Source organism: Tamandua tetradactyla, chromosome 4, assembly GCF_023851605.1.
Source record: "Tamandua tetradactyla isolate mTamTet1 chromosome 4, mTamTet1.pri, whole genome shotgun sequence".
NCBI classification, from domain to species: domain Eukaryota; kingdom Metazoa; phylum Chordata; class Mammalia; order Pilosa; family Myrmecophagidae; genus Tamandua; species Tamandua tetradactyla.
Genome location: NC_135330.1, coordinates 195,531,536 through 195,550,284, shown reverse-complemented (window position 1 = coordinate 195,550,284; position 18,749 = coordinate 195,531,536). Strand labels below are relative to the sequence as shown.

The 18,749-nt window shown below is 46.8% G+C and overlaps 1 protein-coding gene and 1 long non-coding RNA gene across 3 annotated transcripts in view; both read left to right on the top strand.

Moving 5' to 3' along the window:
- Positions 1-520, top strand: part of LOC143681711 (uncharacterized) — a 133,166-nt gene extending 132,646 nt beyond the window's left edge. The window contains exon 4 of the long non-coding RNA XR_013174797.1: positions 268-520. This is a non-coding gene — a long non-coding RNA (uncharacterized LOC143681711). The remainder of the gene's footprint in view (positions 1-267) is intronic.
- A 1,982-nt stretch (positions 521-2,502) lies between these two features.
- HMGB1 (high mobility group box 1) lies at positions 2,503-7,001 on the top strand. 2 transcript variants are annotated; one of them, XM_077158959.1, is made up of 5 exons: positions 2,503-2,658; positions 4,236-4,399; positions 4,596-4,741; positions 5,196-5,370; positions 6,366-7,001. In XM_077158959.1, the coding sequence occupies exons 2-5, from the start codon at positions 4,250-4,252 to the stop codon at positions 6,540-6,542; spliced, it is 648 nt and encodes a 215-aa protein (XP_077015074.1). In that variant the 5' UTR covers positions 2,503-2,658; positions 4,236-4,249; the 3' UTR covers positions 6,543-7,001. The 2 variants fall into 2 exon arrangements, with proteins under 2 accessions (XP_077015074.1, XP_077015075.1); XM_077158960.1 differs by lacking the exon at positions 2,503-2,658 and adding an exon at positions 3,914-3,935.
- The last annotated feature ends 11,748 nt before the right edge of the window (positions 7,002-18,749 follow it).

The window sequence follows — 18,749 nt, the reverse complement described above, 5'->3', positions numbered from 1 at the left end:
GAAGCGGAGATGCTGTCAGAAGGAAGATCTGCAGTTCAGGTGGCCAAACTGGACATGGAGGAGAGTGTTCAGGCTTTTTTAATTAGACAATTTGTAATTGGGATAAAAGACCCAATAACTCTAAAGTAAAATATATGCCAAATTGTGGCTAATGATTCACAAAGAAAGGGTCTGATATCATGAAAAAGAGACCTTAGGGTTACAGGATTAGGGCTAGAAGTTGTAAAGCTATTTAAAAGTTCCTTTCCTCTTTATGTCCCTCCTTAGATCACAGAAAAATGAGTATGAGAACTGTTGTCCCTATAAGTGAAGGTTCTTGTACTCTGCTGCCGGACACACACAGCCTCTGTTGTCCTGGGGAATAAAGGTACCACCGCCATCAGACTGGAAGGAGTGCTGTTTGAAGCTGGGATTAAAACAAAATAAGTTTACCTTGATTTGCACCCATAGAATTAAAATTATAATTTTAAAATAAAAGTAAAATATGAAGAACAACCTCAAAGTTAGCTGTACCTGAGGATCGATGAGGTCTATGTAACATAAATGTAAACCTTAAAGAAGTTTAATCTTTACAACAACCTTGTGCTCACCTCCATTTCATACCTGAGCGAAGGGAAGCACAGAATGGCTTAAAAAAAACTCACCCAAGAGCATCCCTGCCTAAGCAGCCGAGCTGGGATTTGGATGGAGGTCTGTATACATAAGGTAGGCCTGTAGGCACTCCCCATACTGTCCTGCCAAAGTAGAAACCTTGTCTGGGGCCACACTTCCCCACCTTCTGTGGTCACAACTTACTGGGCCTGATCGGCCATTCTAGATGACAGCTCAGTGCCAAAGCAGCAGTGTTCTTGGAAAATACTGGAATGTCGTCTTCAGATAACGGCCAGATTTTGACATCATGAGTGCCATTGGGAGTATCTTAAATATTCTATTTCTTAAAATAAGACATGGAGAAGATAAAATACGATTGAAAATATGTATCTAGACTTAAGCAAAGCATAAAATTTAATTGGTAGACGGAAGTAGAGAAGAGTCCTTATATGTGAAAATAACAGAATATGGAAGTCAACTTTAGCTATTAACATTTTAAACACCGAGTGCGCAGGACGCCAGTTTATACATGTTTTAAGTCCTTCCCACGTGCGCATATGGTGGAGTGTCCCCTCAGCAAGATCGCGATGCCCAGAAGGATAGTGTTATTTAAAACAAAGAAAGAATACGCGTTAAAACCCCAGGTCAGGAAAGATTAAGCCTCTCCTCGGATATCTGAACAAATGTGAGCACGCACTTTGGGTTATGGATGCAGGAAGTCGGGTTAACACAAGGGATCGATTTTGACTTCGGTTTCTTACATGGAGAGGCGTCGGCTGGTGGATTCCGAAGCGCATCAACGCGCCACCGGAGAGTGGGGAGAGGGGAGGCCTGTCCTAGCTGCGCAGGGCTGTGGGCTGTGCAGGCGAAGCAGCGATGACAGTGGCGGACAGGGCGGCTGGCACCCAGCGGTCCTCAGGACTGGCCGTCAGGGCCACCCGCCATCCCTGCGGGCCGCGCAGCCCCGCAGCGCCAGGAGGACCGGCCGAGCGCTGCCGGGCGGGGGTCGCATCACGGGGCCCCGTCTGGTGAGAGGATCCCCCGCCCGGGCACAGGCGGCGGCCGCGCGGGCGGAACGCGGGCCGGGAAGGGTCTGCGGGCCCCCGGCCGGGCTTCCAGGAGGGCGCCCCTGGCTGCCAACGCGGCGGCGGGGCTCCCCTGGCCGGGCAGCACCATTCGACGCCCAGGAAGCCCAGACGGGGCTTTGCGCTCAAACTAACGGTTCCAGGCCAGCCGAGACACCCGCGCAAACCGAGAAAAGGGGCGAAACCCGACGCCGGCCCGGCGACGGGGGATTCCAGCCCCTCGGCCAGCTGGCCCGGGTCGCCCCGGGACCCGGGGTCCCTCCTCGGAGGAGCCCTGCCCGGGCGCAGCAATCCGGGGCCCGGCGGCGGGGTGCCGCGGGGGGCTCCAGGCCCGGCCGCCCTCGCCCCCCTGCCCGCGCGGGGCCCCCCGACCCCAGGGGCCGTGACCTCCCCGCGCCGCCCGCCTTCGGGGTGCCCAGTAGCGGCCGGGGCCCCCGCTGTCCGCGGCCTGGGGGGCCAGCGCGGGGCGGGGAGGGGGGGCGAGGCCTGCGGGTGTCCCTCTTGCCCGGGGAGCTGGGGGCGCGGGCGGCAGAGCCGGGCCCCTTCGCTCCGGCGGGCGCTCGGGCGCGGGCCCGGCTCGGGCTAGACGCCTGCACACATGCACCTCAGAGCTCGGCTTCGCCGTGGCAGCTGCTGCCGCTGCCGCTGCCGCTCCCGCCTCAGCCTCTCTGCCCGGCGCACACACACATTCAGATTTGCGCGCTGTTTCAATCCCGGATGACGTGTCCCCGCGGACAGCCAATGGCGGGCGGGCTCTGGTCAGGACAATGGGAGGCATCGGGCCAATGAGCGGGCCCGGTGAGTTGGCGGTAGCCAATAGGCGCGGCGCTGGCTGGAGAGTAATGTTACAGAGCGGAGAGAGTGAGGAGGCTGCGTCTGGCTCCCGCTCTCACAGCCATTGCAGTACATTGAGCTCCATAGAGACAGCGCCGGGGCAAGTGCGGGCCGGGCGGGCGCTGGGCGACTCTGAGCCTCGCGGACGGTGAGTCGGCGCCGCGGCGCGCCGGGGAGAGCGTCGCGGGCGGCCGCGGAGCCCGCGCGGCGGCCGGATCTCCGCGGCCGGGGGCCGGCGGCCCGGGAGCCACACAAAGGCGGCGCGGGGACGCGGGGGGACTGCGCACCGGCCGCGCCGCCGGGCTGCCCCGCGCCGGAGTCGGGCCCGCGCCGCCGGGGGAGCCCCGGGGAGCCCCGGGCCCGCCGCTGCCCGCCCCCGGCGGCCGGCCCGCGGGAGGGTCTCGATGCGGGGCGAACAAAAACCGCCCGCCGCGGGCTCCCCGCTGCGGGCCGCGCGCGGGCGTCCGGGTGTCCGGGCGGGCCGGGGCGCGGGGGCTCCGGCCGCCTCAGCCCGCGGGGCCGCAGCGGGCCGGGCGCGCGGGGAGGGCCCGGGCGGGGCGCGGGGCCGGGCGGCGGCGGGGCGCCCGCCGGAACATGGCCGACGCGGCCGGGCGGCCGGCTGCCGTGAAAACCCGGCGCGGCCCGGCGGGAGCGGCGCGCCAGTTCCCAGGCAACTTTTTTTTTTTTTTTTTCCGCCGCCTGCGCCGGCGGCCGCGCGTTCTCCGTGCGGGGGCGGCGGGGGGCGCCGCGCCCCTCCCCGCCCCTCCCCCGCGCCGCCAGCCCCCCGCCCCCGGCCCGCCCCTCCCCCAGCCCCCGCCCCCCCTCCCCGGCCGCGGGGCCCGAGCGCGGCGCGCCCCCGCCGGCTCCACACACACAAAGGGAAGGAGCCATGTTCGCCGCGGCGGCGGCGGCGCAGGCGGGGGAGCGCGCGGCGGCCATTGCGTGCGGCCGGGCCGCCGGGGCCGCGGGCGGAGCCAGGCCCCATTTCGCACGGGGACTCGCGCCTCGCCGCGGCCGCGACAAAATGGGGGCCGCGCCGGGAGGGCGCACGTGGCCGCCGCGCAGCCCCCAGCCCCCACCGCACGGCCCAGGGCGGGAAGGGCCTGGAGGCCGCCCCCCAGCTTCCCCCCCCGGAGAAAAAAACACTCCCCTAGTGGCGGGGGGAGGAACGGAGCCCCGCAGCCGGAGCCCCCGGCAGGATGGCTGTGGTCCCCATCCTTGTTTACGCAAAGAAACTTCAGACCGGACGTGTTTAGTCAGAGCACAGAGGCGGCCGCGCGCAGCCCCCCACGCGCGCACAGCCCCCTCCAGCCGAGTTGCCCGGCGGGGAAACTTTGCGTCGGCCGTGCCCGAGGCCCAGGAGCCGGGAAGGGCCCCTCCTGCGGGGCCTTAGCCGTTCCTTCCAGAGGGCGTGCGAGGCCCCAGGCAGGCAGCTCCAGCCCCACCGCCCTTTGGTTCTTCCCATTAAAAATGGTTTTGGAGCCAAGAGCGGGGCCCAGGGCCTGCTGGTCGTTGTGGAGAAGGGGCTCGGCAGACAGCCGGGCTGGGCCTGGGAGGCGCAGGGAAGGGGCGCCCCGGGCCCTCGGCCGGATCCCCGGAGGTTAATGTCACCCTGTATTGGATGACCACCTCCTGGCGGTCCTTCCCTTCCTGAGGAGTTACACTGCTCCCCGCCATCACGACGGCATTGCCAACATCCCACCCCGCTTCGTTTTGTTTTTTTAGAAAAATAACTAGACATGGGCAAAGGAGACCCTAAGAAGCCGAGAGGCAAAATGTCATCATATGCCTTCTTCGTGCAAACTTGCCGGGAGGAACACAAGAAGAAGCACCCGGACGCTTCAGTCAACTTTTCAGAGTTTTCTAAGAAGTGCTCAGAGAGGTGGAAGGTAAGAGGGCGTGAGACATACCAACAGGGAAAATAAAAAGTAATACCGTGTGTGGATGTAAGAGAAAAAAAAAGAAGCCTTGTTGGTCATTCACCTGATAGGATGATGTCACTGATTTTACTCATTTTAAATGCTTTTGAGCATAATTAATTAAAATTTCAATATCAACTTAAGTTTACAAATAATTCCTTTGTAGACCATGTCTGCTAAAGAGAAAGGAAAATTTGAAGACATGGCCAAGGCGGACAAGGCCCGTTATGAAAGAGAAATGAAAACTTATATCCCTCCTAAAGGGGAAACAAAAAAGAAGTTCAAGGACCCCAACGCACCCAAGAGGCCTCCGTAAGTATCCTGTCTATTTTTTTTAATCTTAAATAAATGTTTTTCATAATCAAAATTTAGCAGAGCACCTGTGGGTATAATCAAAGTTAGTTTAAAATGGCCCCCATTGGCCTATAAGTGTTGTAGGTAAAGCACCCTTGGATGAGAGTTTAGCCAGCATATTTGAATTAGATATTTGCCACCTCCATCAATATAGTTTTTTAATAAGAATGGTCTCTTGGAACTCTAGCAGTACTTAATAGTTTGGATATGTTAAACTAGCAGTATCATACCTTAAACTGTTATAAATTAAACTTGGGTTATCAAAGCTACTTAGTATATGAAAATATTTGCACCCTGTCCAAAGACCTGGTAAAAATCGGAAGTAGCTTTTATATGTTAATACAATAAGCATTTGATGGTATTTTTTTATGACCTGTTAATTAAAATTCTAAAATTAAATTTCTCCTTTCAGTTCGGCCTTTTTCTTGTTTTGTTCTGAGTATCGCCCAAAAATCAAAGGCGAACACCCTGGCCTGTCCATTGGTGATGTTGCAAAGAAACTGGGAGAGATGTGGAATAATACCGCTGCAGATGACAAGCAGCCTTATGAAAAGAAGGCTGCTAAGCTGAAGGAGAAATATGAAAAGGTGAGAAGTGCTGGTTTGCTTGGTAGAATGAGACAGGTATGCCAGCTGTTGGATGATTATACTTGGCACCTCATCTTAATTTTTTTTCTGTGTTTTTGGTATAAGGACTATGTACGGTATGTCATTGTCTGCAGCCTTAAGTGCCTTTCCATTTTCCAAAGAACACAGAACAGATAAATTGCTAATGGTTTTTTATTTAATATAATCTGGCAAAGGCCAAACATTTAAGCTGGTTTTGGTATCGTCTCCATTACCTACAAACTTGAGAAAATTTTGCTAGTCACTGACTGAGATACGTCTAAATTATTTTAAGTAGTCAGGCATGCAGTATAACAACTCCAACTGCACAGAGTAACACAGACTGTTCCTTATAAACATACCCCAAGTCATTTATGTTCTCTTAGCCCCCCCAAAACCCAAAACGTTTAAAGCGTTCTGACTGTACTATAAATTAATGTTGATGGAAATAATTATAACCCCTATACTTTCAATTGAAATATTAAATACTTAAAATTTCTCTTCTGATTTAAAGTTTTGTGGTCATTTCTTTAATTTCATGCTTACTAGCAAGTTCCCTTTTTTTTAAGAGTAAATTTCTACTATGGATTAAGGTCTGATAATCTAAACCTATAGAAGACTTTTTTTGCATTCAGAAGGTGGCAGTGTCTACCCTTTAATCAAAGTCTCTGCATTCTGATTTTCCTAAATGGATTGGGATGTGGTACCTTACTGCACTGCACTGAAGCACTGCTCGTTCCGTGAGTTCTAACCTGCAAGTGATAATTGGCTGGTATTGTTTTTATTTGTTTCTCAAAGTCCAGGTTGTTTGTAGAGTTGCAGTGGGGTCCGCAGGTAATGCAGGGATACTTATTTCAGTATAACTTGGATCTTGGTTTTTTTTTTTCTTTTCTTTCCTTTCATAAAGTTTTGGTCTGTTTCTCCCTTTACGTAGTGGTTTTTTTTCTTACCATTTTCTCCTTCCTTTATTTTTGAAGGATATTGCTGCATACCGGGCTAAAGGAAAGCCTGATGCCGCAAAAAAAGGAGTTGTCAAGGCTGAGAAAAGCAAGAAAAAGAAGGAGGAGGAGGAAGATGAAGAAGATGAGGAAGACGAGGAGGAGGAGGAAGATGAAGAAGATGAAGATGAAGAAGATGATGATGATGATGAATAAGTTGGTTCTAGCGCAGTTTTTTTTTCTTGTCTATAAAGCATTTAACCCCCCTGTACACAACTCACTCCTTCTAAAGAAAAAAATTGAAATGTAAGGCTGTGTAAGATTTGTTTTTAAACTGTACAGTGTCTTTTTTTGTATAGTTAACACACTACCGAATGTGTCTTTAGATAGCCCTGTCCTGGTGGTCTTTTCAATAGCCACTAACCTTGCCTGGTACAGTATGGGGGTTGTAAATTGGCATGGAAATTTAAAGCAGGTTCTTGTTGGTGCACAGCACAAATTAGTTATATATGGGGATGGTAGTTTTTTCATCTTCAGTTGTCTCTGATGCAGCTTATCCGAAATAATTGTCGTTCTGTTAACTGAATACCACTCTGTAATTGCAAAAAAAAAAAAAGTTGCAGCTGTTTTGTTGACATTCTGAATGCTTCTAAGTAAATACAATTTTTTTTATTAGTATTGTTGTCCTTTTCATAGGTCTGAAATTATTCTTCTTGAGGGGAAGCTAGTCTTTGCTTTTGCCCATTTTGAATCATATGATACTACAACTGTTCATCTTTTCATACAGTTTGCTGATAAGCTTTCGTCTGCACTCGTGATGGGGGTAATAAAATTAAATTGCAACAGTTTTCATCCACAGCTGAAACTCAGAAATCTAGGTCAGTTGGAATCAAACTTTGCATAGCCCAGTTATCACATTTACAAAGTAAAGAGTAACAAATCTATTCACAGGATGGGATTATTAGAGTCAAACATTCTGTAAATCTGTCCTTGAAGGACTAAATAGAAAGGTATATTCTAATCTTTACATGAGGACTCTACTAGTCTTTAACTACCATTACCATGTAATGGCAGTTATATCTGCAGTTCCCACGTTAAAGAAGACCTGAGAATGTATCCCCAAAAGTGTGAGCTTAAAATACAAGACTGCATTTTTAAATCTTGATGAGTGTTCCACCAAGGGCTCAGTGGAAGTGCTGGCTATAAGTGTCTTTTACAGTTCATCTAAATTTGGACTTCTTAGGACTTGAGATTCTTCATTAGAATTAAATACTCTTAATTGGTTGGGCCAGCGTTTGAAAGAATGGTGCCACATTAAAGTAAGATATGTTCCTATATTAATGTTTGCCCCTTTATGAGTGAAATAGGCACAAGGTAAGAACTCACTTGGACTTTGTATCCCAATAGCAGTTATGCAGTTTATTAGAATTTGGTTTCTCTTGATAAAACCCAAATTCATTTTTACCTGCTTAGCAGCTTAGGGAACAATTTGGCAACTTCTTGGTTTCTGAGATCATCGTTCTCTTAAAGTGCCAGTGTGTTAAAATAGCATTCTTGTAATTTTACACGCTTTTGTGATGGAGTACTGTTTTGTTATGTTACTTTGACTTGGATTCTTTCCATTTGCATTTATGTATGGTTTCAGGAGGAATACTGATGAACATCTGAGTCCTGGATAATTCTAATAAACTAAAAATTGCAGAGGTTTTAAATATTAGTTAAATGGTTTTCGATTAAGAATTTAAGGTTTTGTTACACCAGTTCTTACATTTGTTTCTAGTAATGGCTTTCAGCAATGCCTTTTAGATATGTACAACAGCTGGCAAACTTTTCCTTTAAAAATATGCTTATAAATAGGTTAAGGGGCTGTTGAAGAGGTTTTTGTTGTTTTTAAAGCAAACGCCCCAAGTCCTTTTAGAGTGGTGCTCTATATATACATTTATGGAAAATGTTGGGGATTAAACAAAGTGATGCTCTAAAAAGCAAGGCATATGGAAGTAAGCAGGGTTGGTAAGGATGAATCTTAAAGACCTTTAACATCAGTTTTCAAGGGCAAATGAGAGGACCTCAGAAAGGGCTGAATTCATCATGTCTTTAGGTTTAAATTTTTAGTCAAGGGGAGCAAATGACCATCTTTGATTTACATGGAAGTTGTTATTGTAGCTAAAGAACCACCAGGGTCACATTTGTTGCTAGTAAATCCATTTAAAAGTGAATTCTGCCTCAAGGAAATATCTTTGTGACTTGGTTGGTGTGTATGGCAACTACTGTTTTTAAGATGTTAAGAATGGGAACAAGGTTTTTTTTTAAAAAAGGGGTAATTTAACTGGCTTCAGATGGTGATAGGAAGAAAACCAAAACTCTTTAATATGAAAATTGATAGTTTTTTAGTGTCCCAACAGTATCTCCTGGAACTTGGATGTCCAAAACCCAAGCAAATGAAGATGGGAGACGATTATTTAGACAACTGAGTATAAAATTTTTGTATAACTGCAGGTGATTGTTTTTAAATTAACCAACCCTTAATAAACTAATAAACCTAAATAAAAATTGCATAGGAACTAAGAAACTATTAATGCATGAACATTGTTCCAGCACTATGGGGAATATAGAATTTATTGAAATATCAAGAAAAGATTAAACAGTGTAATTTTAGTATTAAATTTTCTACATTTCAAAAATAGGTATATGGTTCGTTGATTAAAATTTAATGAGAATAATCCAGTTTCTCAGCTTGCCTGTGTAAGGGTTAGGAGCCATTGCTGACTAATGTGTGATTGTGATGATCTATCAAGGCGTTGATATTTGCCATTTTTATATTCTTGGAGTGGACTCTGAAAAATGAAATCTTTTCCTTGTGCACCTACCACAGGAAAGAAAGAAGACAGGGAAAGTGTATAACACAAGGTAGCCATTTGACAAATACTCCTTCAGGGCCTAGGAAAAGTGTAGTGCTCAGACATGCTGAAACTGACAGGAGAGACAAAATAGCAATGTTTGAGTGCAAAATGCAGCCAACTACCTTGGCTGACATCACATTCAAACTTAAGTCTGCTTGAAACAACAAGCCTTCTAAGAGGCCTGAAGTAGCTCTTTTTCAGTACCATCTGGGCACTTACTGCTGCTGCAGTTGATCACATGTACAAATCAAGGAGAGCTGAAATCTTATTAACAGTGGCCTAAATGTGACCCAGTAGGCTGGTTTGTTAATTAGGGATTGTGATAACTAAAGTTTCTTTTTCTTATTTGTGCCTTACATTATTTTCAAGTGACTTGAACTACCTTCTAAAACTAGATAAAAGGCAGAAAATGATTTGAATAATTCCCCAACAAAAAATGCTACTTGGTTCATTTTCTTCTCCCCTTCTCATAGCAAGGACATGAACAGCAGTGCTAAGGCTTGCCACAGCTTGGGAAATTCCCTGGGTCGGAGCCAAGTTGCACCCTGGAGTAATGAGGCAAAACGTTGCTCTGTTTTAGGAATGCTGCTGTTCAATGGCATATCATGGCACAGAAGTACCACACAACGTGGAGTGGTGTGAGCATTACTCAAAATGCCCCACTCCAGGCTGAACAGCCCGTCTTCCGGTGGGGTGGGGGGGGCGCAATCTGTTTTGAAATAGGTGGCATCCACCAGGAAGAAGGGGTTATTACGTCCATGGGATTGGACTTTCCAAGCACTGGTCGAATTTCCTGGGCACCCGTCAGAATATGAGGCACCATAGTGGGCCTCTAAGTGAAAGCGGGAGAAACAGTGGGCAAGGGTTGGGTGTCTGGAGACTCTGCAACCCAATAATGTCAGAAAATCAGTAATGGAAGTTAAAGAGAAGCACGTGAATCTTCATGGCTACTCATTTTTATTTTCCTGTAACCACACAAGTAATTCAGACATAGGTGTATGGAGTGATCAGTGGCATTCCCTCAGAGTTGGGCATTCAGGTTTTTCCTATTTTTTTTGCTGATTCTAACAATTTCACTGTGAACATCTGTGAACCATTCTTTTTCTTGGACAAGTGTGTGTCTTTTAGGATAGATACCTCAAAGTAAAATTAAGTCAAAGGAGGTGTACGTTTAAAATTTGGGCAGGAGTTGACAGATTGCCCCCCAAAGGGCTATATTTGTACTGTGAAACATTTTAATGGTGATTTTTTTTTACAGTGAATTATGATTTTTATCAGTTATTCTTTGACTCTGAAATAATTAGCCATGTTTAAAAGATGAGAAATTAAAATACTGAAATAATATCCTCTGTTCAGGACCACCCAAACACAAGCAGAACCCGAACCAAAAGACTCTTGAGTTGTCTATTGGTGTTTAAACTGCTGAACTAGTTCTCTAAAAAACTACAGCAATAACTAAATATTTAAGTAATCCATTGTGTGAAAATGAGCTTCCTTCCCATTTTGGCATCCTCCATCCTAAACGGAAGTGTCTTGTAGTTTCATCTGGGCAGTGTTTGTTGTATGGCATTCTCAGAGAAGCTGCTGCCAACAGTTCTGTTAAAGCAAATTCGGCTGCAACTTGTATTCAAGGATGTGTGAGCCAGATTCTGGGCGTTATTTGGAGGAGTGTAATGGATACTGAGGATTTAGCTTAACCAGAATAAAGTTCATGACTGCTTCTGCTTTTCTTCTTTTCTGGAGATGGTACTTTAGGGTAAAGGGCATTTTTAAGCTTTAAAATGGAATTTGGCTTAGTTCCTTAGAGTTACATAGAATTTCTAGTTACAGGATTTGCCACATTTTTACTTACTGGGTTTTAACTGGAGATCATCTTATAAAGTGTTCTGAACATTAACCACATGAGAGAATAGAAAGTCCTAAAACAAAGTAGCGTCATAAGGAGAGTACCCCTAAGCCTGCAGGGGACCTCAGTCACCACACCCTCCAGTGCCAGAACCGTGCCGAGGAAGGAAGGGCACAGCACCCCCGCCTGCCTCCACCATCTGAATGCCAGCAAAGCCAGGTCCTGCTTTGCCATCTGGAAGCAGCTGGCCCGGGGCTCGGGCCTGGCGGTTAGGCAGCGAGACAAACGGAAGGGCCTCTCGTCACAAAAGTGACAAGAGGTATCACTGCTTAGTGGGGTGTTTGAGTTTGCTAAAGCTGCCAGAATGCAATGTACCAGAAATGGGTTGGCTGTTACAATGGGGATTTATTCGTTTACAGATTTACAGTTCTAAGGCCATGAAAATGTCCACACTAAGGCATCAACAAGAGGTTACCTTCATTCAAGAAAGGCTGTTGGCATGTGGGGTTCCTCTGTCACTTGGGAAGGCACATGGCCCGTGTCTGCTGGTCCTTGCTCCCCAGTTTTTCCACTTTCAGCCCCAGTTCTCTCTAAGCTGACTCTGGGTGCTTCTTTCTCTTAATACCTCTGGGGTGTTTCTCTCTGAGCTCTCTCTGGGCTCTCTCTCTCCTCTGTCCTCTCATGAAAGAGTCCAGTAAAAAGGATTAAGACCCACCTTTAACTGGCTGGGTCACATCTTAGCTGAAACAACCTAATCAAGGGAACCCACCCACAATAGGTTAAAAGGGCATGAATGGATTAAAAGGACATGGCCTTTTCTGGGGTACATCACAACTTCAAGCCAGCACGGGAGCAAGAGGAGAATAAAGTCCTGCCGCAGTGTGGCGGCAGACCGTGCTGGTGGCAAAGGGACATTAGGGGCTCTTGCAGTCCTGTCTGTGCATTTTTAAGAAGTAGCGGACAGAGGACCTTGGAGACTCAAAGGACAAAAAGCACTATCAAAACAATCGAACGCAGATAAATGCCCCGGGCAGTGCCAGGTTCACAGTACTTGCAGAAGTGTGAGTTCCTTCCCCTTCCTTTGAGGACAGGAGCAGAGGGGCCCCAGCCGGAAGGCGTCCTGCCTACCCCCTGCTTTCATGCCTGGATTCTCCTGCCATGGCTACAGTTGCTGACACGTGGGCACCGCCAGGTGCTCCGCTCTGCCATTGCCTGATCCCTCTCTGGCCTTTCTCTTTGATTGACTTAGACTTCGTCACCGCACTACCAAACAAAGCAAAACAAAACACTCCCAGTCATCTGGAAAGCCACAGGCTATCTGAGTCCATCTTCTGGAATCTGCAGGAGTTGGGTGCTGCTTCAGTGGCCTTAAAATTGCAGCGTCAATCTTGCAGCAGTAGAAAGGATTGCAAGGTGTATTCAACACACTACAGAAACTAAAAAACCACTTACCCTTCCTATAAGTGACATTTACATTCATCAAAGAAGAAAACCGATATCCACAATTCTATTGGCCAGAAAGACTACTAACATGTCACGTGTCCTTCTCTCTCTATATATGTGTATGTTATGTATATGCTACGTATATGTTTTTTTTTTACCAAAGTGGCACTGAAGTGTATCTATAAACTTTCTATTTGTAAACTGCTTTTCCTGTTTAACAGTCTATCCTGAACAAAGCTTCAGGTCATATGTTCTTATACTGACTGCACTACGTGGTTTCCCACTGAATGGATGAATGTAAAATGCCAGAAATTACTTCGTTGATCTCATATTTGAGTGCTTCCTGGTATTTCGCCCTTATGAATAAGGCTGGAACAACTATTTATCCTTATCTCCATGTCTTTGTGGTGATTATTTTATTTGGATATTAATTTCTCCAAATGACAATGCTGCATCAAAAGATGAGCCAAATTTGGTGAGTTTTACAAAGCTGCCTTCAGAAAGTCTTCACCTAAAAGTAATAACTTTTTAAGAGGCTGTATCTTCAATTGTACATATGGAAGGCATACAGGGGAGGCTCGTGGTTTCTAAGATTTTATAAAGCTTCCAGCGTACAGCAAGGGGAGAAACGGTGAAAGGGGTAAACCTTCAGAAGTGAGCCGATAAAAGGCCTGAAAAACCTGGAGAGCCATGGGGTTGAAATGTCCATACCCCTTTGTACTTCTGCTATTTTATTACTTTTCAGGTTGAAGATTAACAGAAAAGGCTTTTACATTCAAGTAATTGCAGAACTGCAAAAAGAGTGGTTAGATCAAAAGGAATGAGTGGAAAAACTCAATAAATTTGCAAAAGCATTCTAACTTTCTTGGTTCTCTTTTCTTGCATCACCATCCTTCATAGTAATTACAAAATTTCCACAACTTACTAATGCTTGCTAATGAGTAATTTTATCATAATTTTCCCCTTTAAATAAATGATTTCAATAAGGTTATTTTCGCATACAATTTTTAGCCCAAGACATTGGTCATCAGTTCTTTCGGAGAGTACATACCTTCTTTAGTGGTGGCCAGCAAGTCAACAGGAAATTGGGTCAGTTATATAAAATTTATCTTCTAGTCCCTCCTATGAGAATCTGTTTCATACACTGAGTTAAGTACCTTAATTTTAGATATCAACATTACAAAATTTCATGTTATAAATGTTTACATATTAAACTTCTACTGATATTTAGAATGGACCATTAGAAATAATATTGATTTTAATTTTAGAAGGTAGAAAGGTGTATGTCATTGTAAAATAGCTATACTGTAAATATGAAATCTGAAGTTTTAAAAAACTTAAATGTTAAAATCTTGAGGGTTTTTAATTAAGAAAGTAGGAATTAACTGACCCAAGAAAAACATGCAGCTTTTTTCTTTGTTTACTATTAGTTTTTACTTATGTCTTCATTTTTAAGCCAAATCTAATCTTTCTCATCTTTAGGACCCAGCAGTCTTAGTAGGCTATTAACAATAATAATAATGCTTAAAACCTGACTATAAACTCAGAAAAACATTTCCATTTTAAATTTTACTATGAATGTACTTTTTTTTAAGGAAAAATTACTAGGAAGCTGGTGATGCAAGCAGAAAGTGATGTCAAAATCTATCTTTACTAGCTCTCCTGACTCCACAATCCAAGTATTTGTGGAACGGATGAGAGGAAGAATGAACACGAGAATTCCAACCTCTCCATGTCGGAGGTAAATATGTTACTTTACTCTTCTTTATTTAAACCTGTAGAGCAGGAGTAACTCTGCGTGGAGCATTTGTTATTCCATGGGAGTTTAGTGACGCTCGCCAGTCCCACTTTGGCAAGTGAGTGGACAGAAGAGTCACCAGGGCATTACAACTGCGTTTGGGCTCGTTTTCACAGCTGTCAGCATCTCCTTGACCGGCTGACCCTTCTGAGCACCCAATCAAATCTCCTTTGAAATGCACCCAGCCCTGCTGGAGCCGCCTTCCAGCCACAGGAAATCGGGAACCGCTTTCTCCAGAGGTGAACCCTGTTGTGATATTCCTGTAGGGGACTTACAAGAAATAGTTTCTGCTAATGTTCAGAGATACAAGTGAGTTCCTGAAACTCATTCTTTGCCTCACGGTCATTGGAATGTTTGTCTCCGTAGAGTTTCCTGTCTTTTTAATGCTAGGGAAGAAGGGAGGTGAGTAAAGAAAATTGTCAGGTAACAATAGTCTTAATATCTACTCCGGATTCTTTTCCAGGACCCAATTTTATTTTTTCCCTTAAACTCTAATTTTGAAATAATTTCAAAGTTATAGGACAGTTGCAAAAGCAATACAAAAACTAATGCAAAGCCCACACAGAAAACTCCGACATACTCCTGACCCCACCAGTTTCAACGTTAGCGCCATCTGCCATGTCATTCTGTCTGTCATCTGTCTGTCCTCTAAACATTTGAGAGTGGGTGGTTTGCATCAAGCTTCTTGAGCACAAAACACTTCCATGGCCATTTCCTAAGCACAAGGATATTAACTCGTGTAACCACCTAAGGGCAATTATCAAGTTCAAGAGCTTTAACAACAACAACAAAAAAAAGCCTACAGTCTACATTCCAGGGCCTAATTTTAGCTAAAAATATAAAATAAAACCCACCTGGCGTCACTTCGGAGGGCTAAGAGGAGAGAGTCGGAGGAAGATTGTTTCAAGGTGTAAACTAGAAAAACATACTCATGACAAAGTTGATGAAAATTATGGTTGCAATCCGAGTTGACATAGGGAACATTCATCACCCAGTTCAAAGTCTTTCAACTGTTTATAAAAAAGAAGATTTTAAATGAACTCTTATTCATCAAAATTTGCCTGCGACAGGTGCATGATTTTGTGTCGCTTACTGTCTGCTTTTACTTCATGGAGCCTCTCCCTTAAACTTTACCTACCACGGTATCAAACTTAGAAAAAGTGGTAAAGACAGAGCAAAAGTGCAGATGGCTCTTTCTGGAGAGAGAACAGATCTGCAAGAACCCGTCAGGAGGCCCCCTGAGTTCTGGGCAAGGCGGGGCCCCGCTGTCCTTGCCCTCAGGTGACCTCTGCGGACCCCCCCACCCCGATTCCTTCTCCCTGCCGTGCCTGGGCCAAGCGTGGCCCAAACCTCTAGCAGGAGCGCGTGGCACTGAGGGACGCACCTCAGGGAGCCCATTGAAGCCCAGGCGCTGCCCCTCAGGGTGGCTCACACCCCACGGCCTGTCCCTGCAACTAAGCCCGGGGTGTCCTTGCTTTCCTGAATTCTCTCCCTCTGAGTCTCCAAAACTCTGCAGGGAGCACATAGCACTAGGCCCCCAGTTTCCCATCCCTGGGCTCAGGCCTTCCACTTAGTTCTTGGGCTCAAAAGTCCTATTTTCCACTTTGTATTTAAAAAGCAAGGAGGAAGTCAAAATGCAATTCAAATTAAACAACAACAATAACAGCAAAACTGTTCGTGACTAGGCTCAGATGAAGTGGTGACACTTTCCTAGTGAGGATGTCGGTTCAGGGGGCCAGGGCTGCGCCCGCCCCGACTATGGTCACTTACAGGAGCTCCAAGGGCCTCAGGCACAAGTTCATCTTCCACGCGTGGCATGCCGTGGATTCTAACATGTTGATTCTAACACTGAACGATTACAGGTCATTTCTAGAAGCTCATGTTGACGTTTCCTACCCCCCAGTTGCCTGGAGGGATTTGGCACAATGCTAGTGAAAAAATAGGGACATCATTATAATTTATAGAAGAATAAGTTACAAGCCCTGAGATCCTGGGAAGAAGACTCCAATAAGACCAGAGGGTATGATCATTCTCATACTATCCCCAGAAGTGCATGTCATTATTGGAAATGGCTGTCACTTTTGACAAGCTTTTTTCTTTTTTTTTTCCAGCTGATTTCTTCTTAAGAATCAAATAATTTCACTCCCCAGTGCCTGCCCATGCAAAAAAAATAAAAATAAAATTAAAAAAATAGAATCAAATATCTAGGTTTAGAGACCATTTGTTTTTGGAGTTAAGCCCTCAGTTTCATTGGTACCTAATGGTAATTTCTTTAATCACATCCAGCCATCCTTTAAGGCTGAATTCATACAGTCTAAGTTGGGTCTGGCACCAAGGCAGAATTGGTGGAATTGAATTCTTTCTCAAATTTCTTATTTGAACCAAGTCTTCGGTGAAAGCCTTCCTCTAAATTATTATGTTTAAGGTTATGTTATTGTACCTTTCCAATTACCCTCTAATTTAACCTTCTTTAAATGACAGTTATAAAAGTGCATTAAATAATGACAAGTGGCATGCATCATAAAAATAAACTGTAAAGGCACCAAAGCACGGGCTGGAAAAGTGCTGAACCCAGGAAGAATTCGTTTCCTACTGCCGCCAGAGAATCTAGTCTCTCTCTAAGGTTAACGACAACTCTCTTTTCAAGTAGGAAGTTGAGAAACCCACCTATGCGATGGGTGCCACCCAAGGAGGTGATTCCTAGGCAGCCGCTAGTCCCAGCCTCATTCATCCATCCATTCATTCATTCATTCACCAAAGGACTCCGAGGTAAACAAAACAGAGTCTCCCCCTGGCCAGCTTTCCATGAGCTGGCATTTCAGTGGAGAAAACGAACAACAAACAGACACATCGGAAAGAATTTCAGGTGCTGCTCAGGGGAAGAAGATAATAAAACAGGCTAATGGGACAGGGGTGCCTGGCGGAGTGGGCTGCTTCGGGGGGCTGGTCAGGCCTCTGTGAAGGGGCAAAGCAAGATGTTTGCTCACGGTCAGGCTCTCGCAACCGGCTTGCACCCCAGTGTGCAGGGGCTCCCCAGGGCAGTCTGAGCAGACAGCTCCCTGCTCCTGTCACAGCTCCCCAGGCCTCCTCTGGTTGGGGAGGTCCTGCCGTGCACCCCTTTTTCACAGTTAGCACCTTTCGCCATTCTGCTCCTGCTTTTCCCTCACTCCCTTCAGGGAGCAGGCCTGGGCCTGGAGCCCTGGGGAGGGGGCGGCTGCAGCCCCCACCCCAACAGGACAGCCGCAGCTGCAGGGAAGTGCCCCGGTCACCATAGGGCTGCCTCGGGGACGTGCCATGCTTTGGCCGCCACGCTGGTGCCCACCCGGCTCTGGGTGTCCAGGATGAGGGCAGGTGATGGAGAAGGTCCCGACTGCCTCACAGGGAGGTCAGCGGCGACAACTGCCCCTTTGGTCCCAATGGGGAAACTGAGGTAAGGGGTGGCCTGAGTGTCCGAGGAGCGCAGATGAACCAGTCACCTGCACTGTTGGTGCGGCACGTCCACGGTCTGTCCGGGCCTTTTATATCATCTCCACGACACATTCTTCTCCTGAGTCTCCTGCTGGTTCCAAGATGCACGTTCTTCTCTGCCCACATTCTGAAACTCAAAAATATGTCTTCTTCGTAAAGCACCCCGGGAAACCAGCTTTAAAGAAGGAAGGCTAAAGGGAAATTACAATTCAGCCTCTTTACTCTGCCACACACACAAGTGAGATAGGGGTGGGGTGGGGATGGGAATGGGGTGGGGTGTGTGGATGGGGTGGGAATGGGGGTGGGGATGGGGGATAGGAGGTGGGGATGGGGTGGGGTGGGGATGGGGGTGGGGTGGGGTGTGGGGATGGGGTGGGGGTGGGGATGGGAATGGGGTCAGGGGACCCGATCAGCAAGGGCTGAGTGGACAGTGGCTGGCTGCAGGTGTGAGAGGCATCGCCATCCCACTGGCCCCGCCCAAGGACGGGGCTTCCAGGGCAGGAGCAGCGGCCTTTAGCCTGGCTCTGTTGGGGCACAGGAGGCCCCTCTCTTCCTCCCCAGCTGTGGGTGCCCTGGCATGCAAGGGAGGGACAGGCATGACCAGGTGTGAGTGTGCAGTGCCATGCCTGCACCCAGGAAACTGTGCCAACAGCCAGGCCATTATATTGTAGTTTCATCTTCCTTTTGTTTTATTCTGTCTCTCGTTATGCCACACACACAAAATTAAATATTTATGATGCAAATGTGAAGACTCCAGCAGGTATTTGACCCGCGTGACCTGAGGTGCCCACCTCAAAAAAGACTTTTCAAATAACTTCCCATCCAAGTTGCATGTCCACACTGAGGGGTTTATGAAATAAGATTTGTAGTGAATGGGAAGCAATTATATTTTTGCTCTCTATTTTTTTCTTCAATTAAATTTTAAACAAGCTTCAGCAAATACATTTATCTCCTCCAGGTGGATGTTT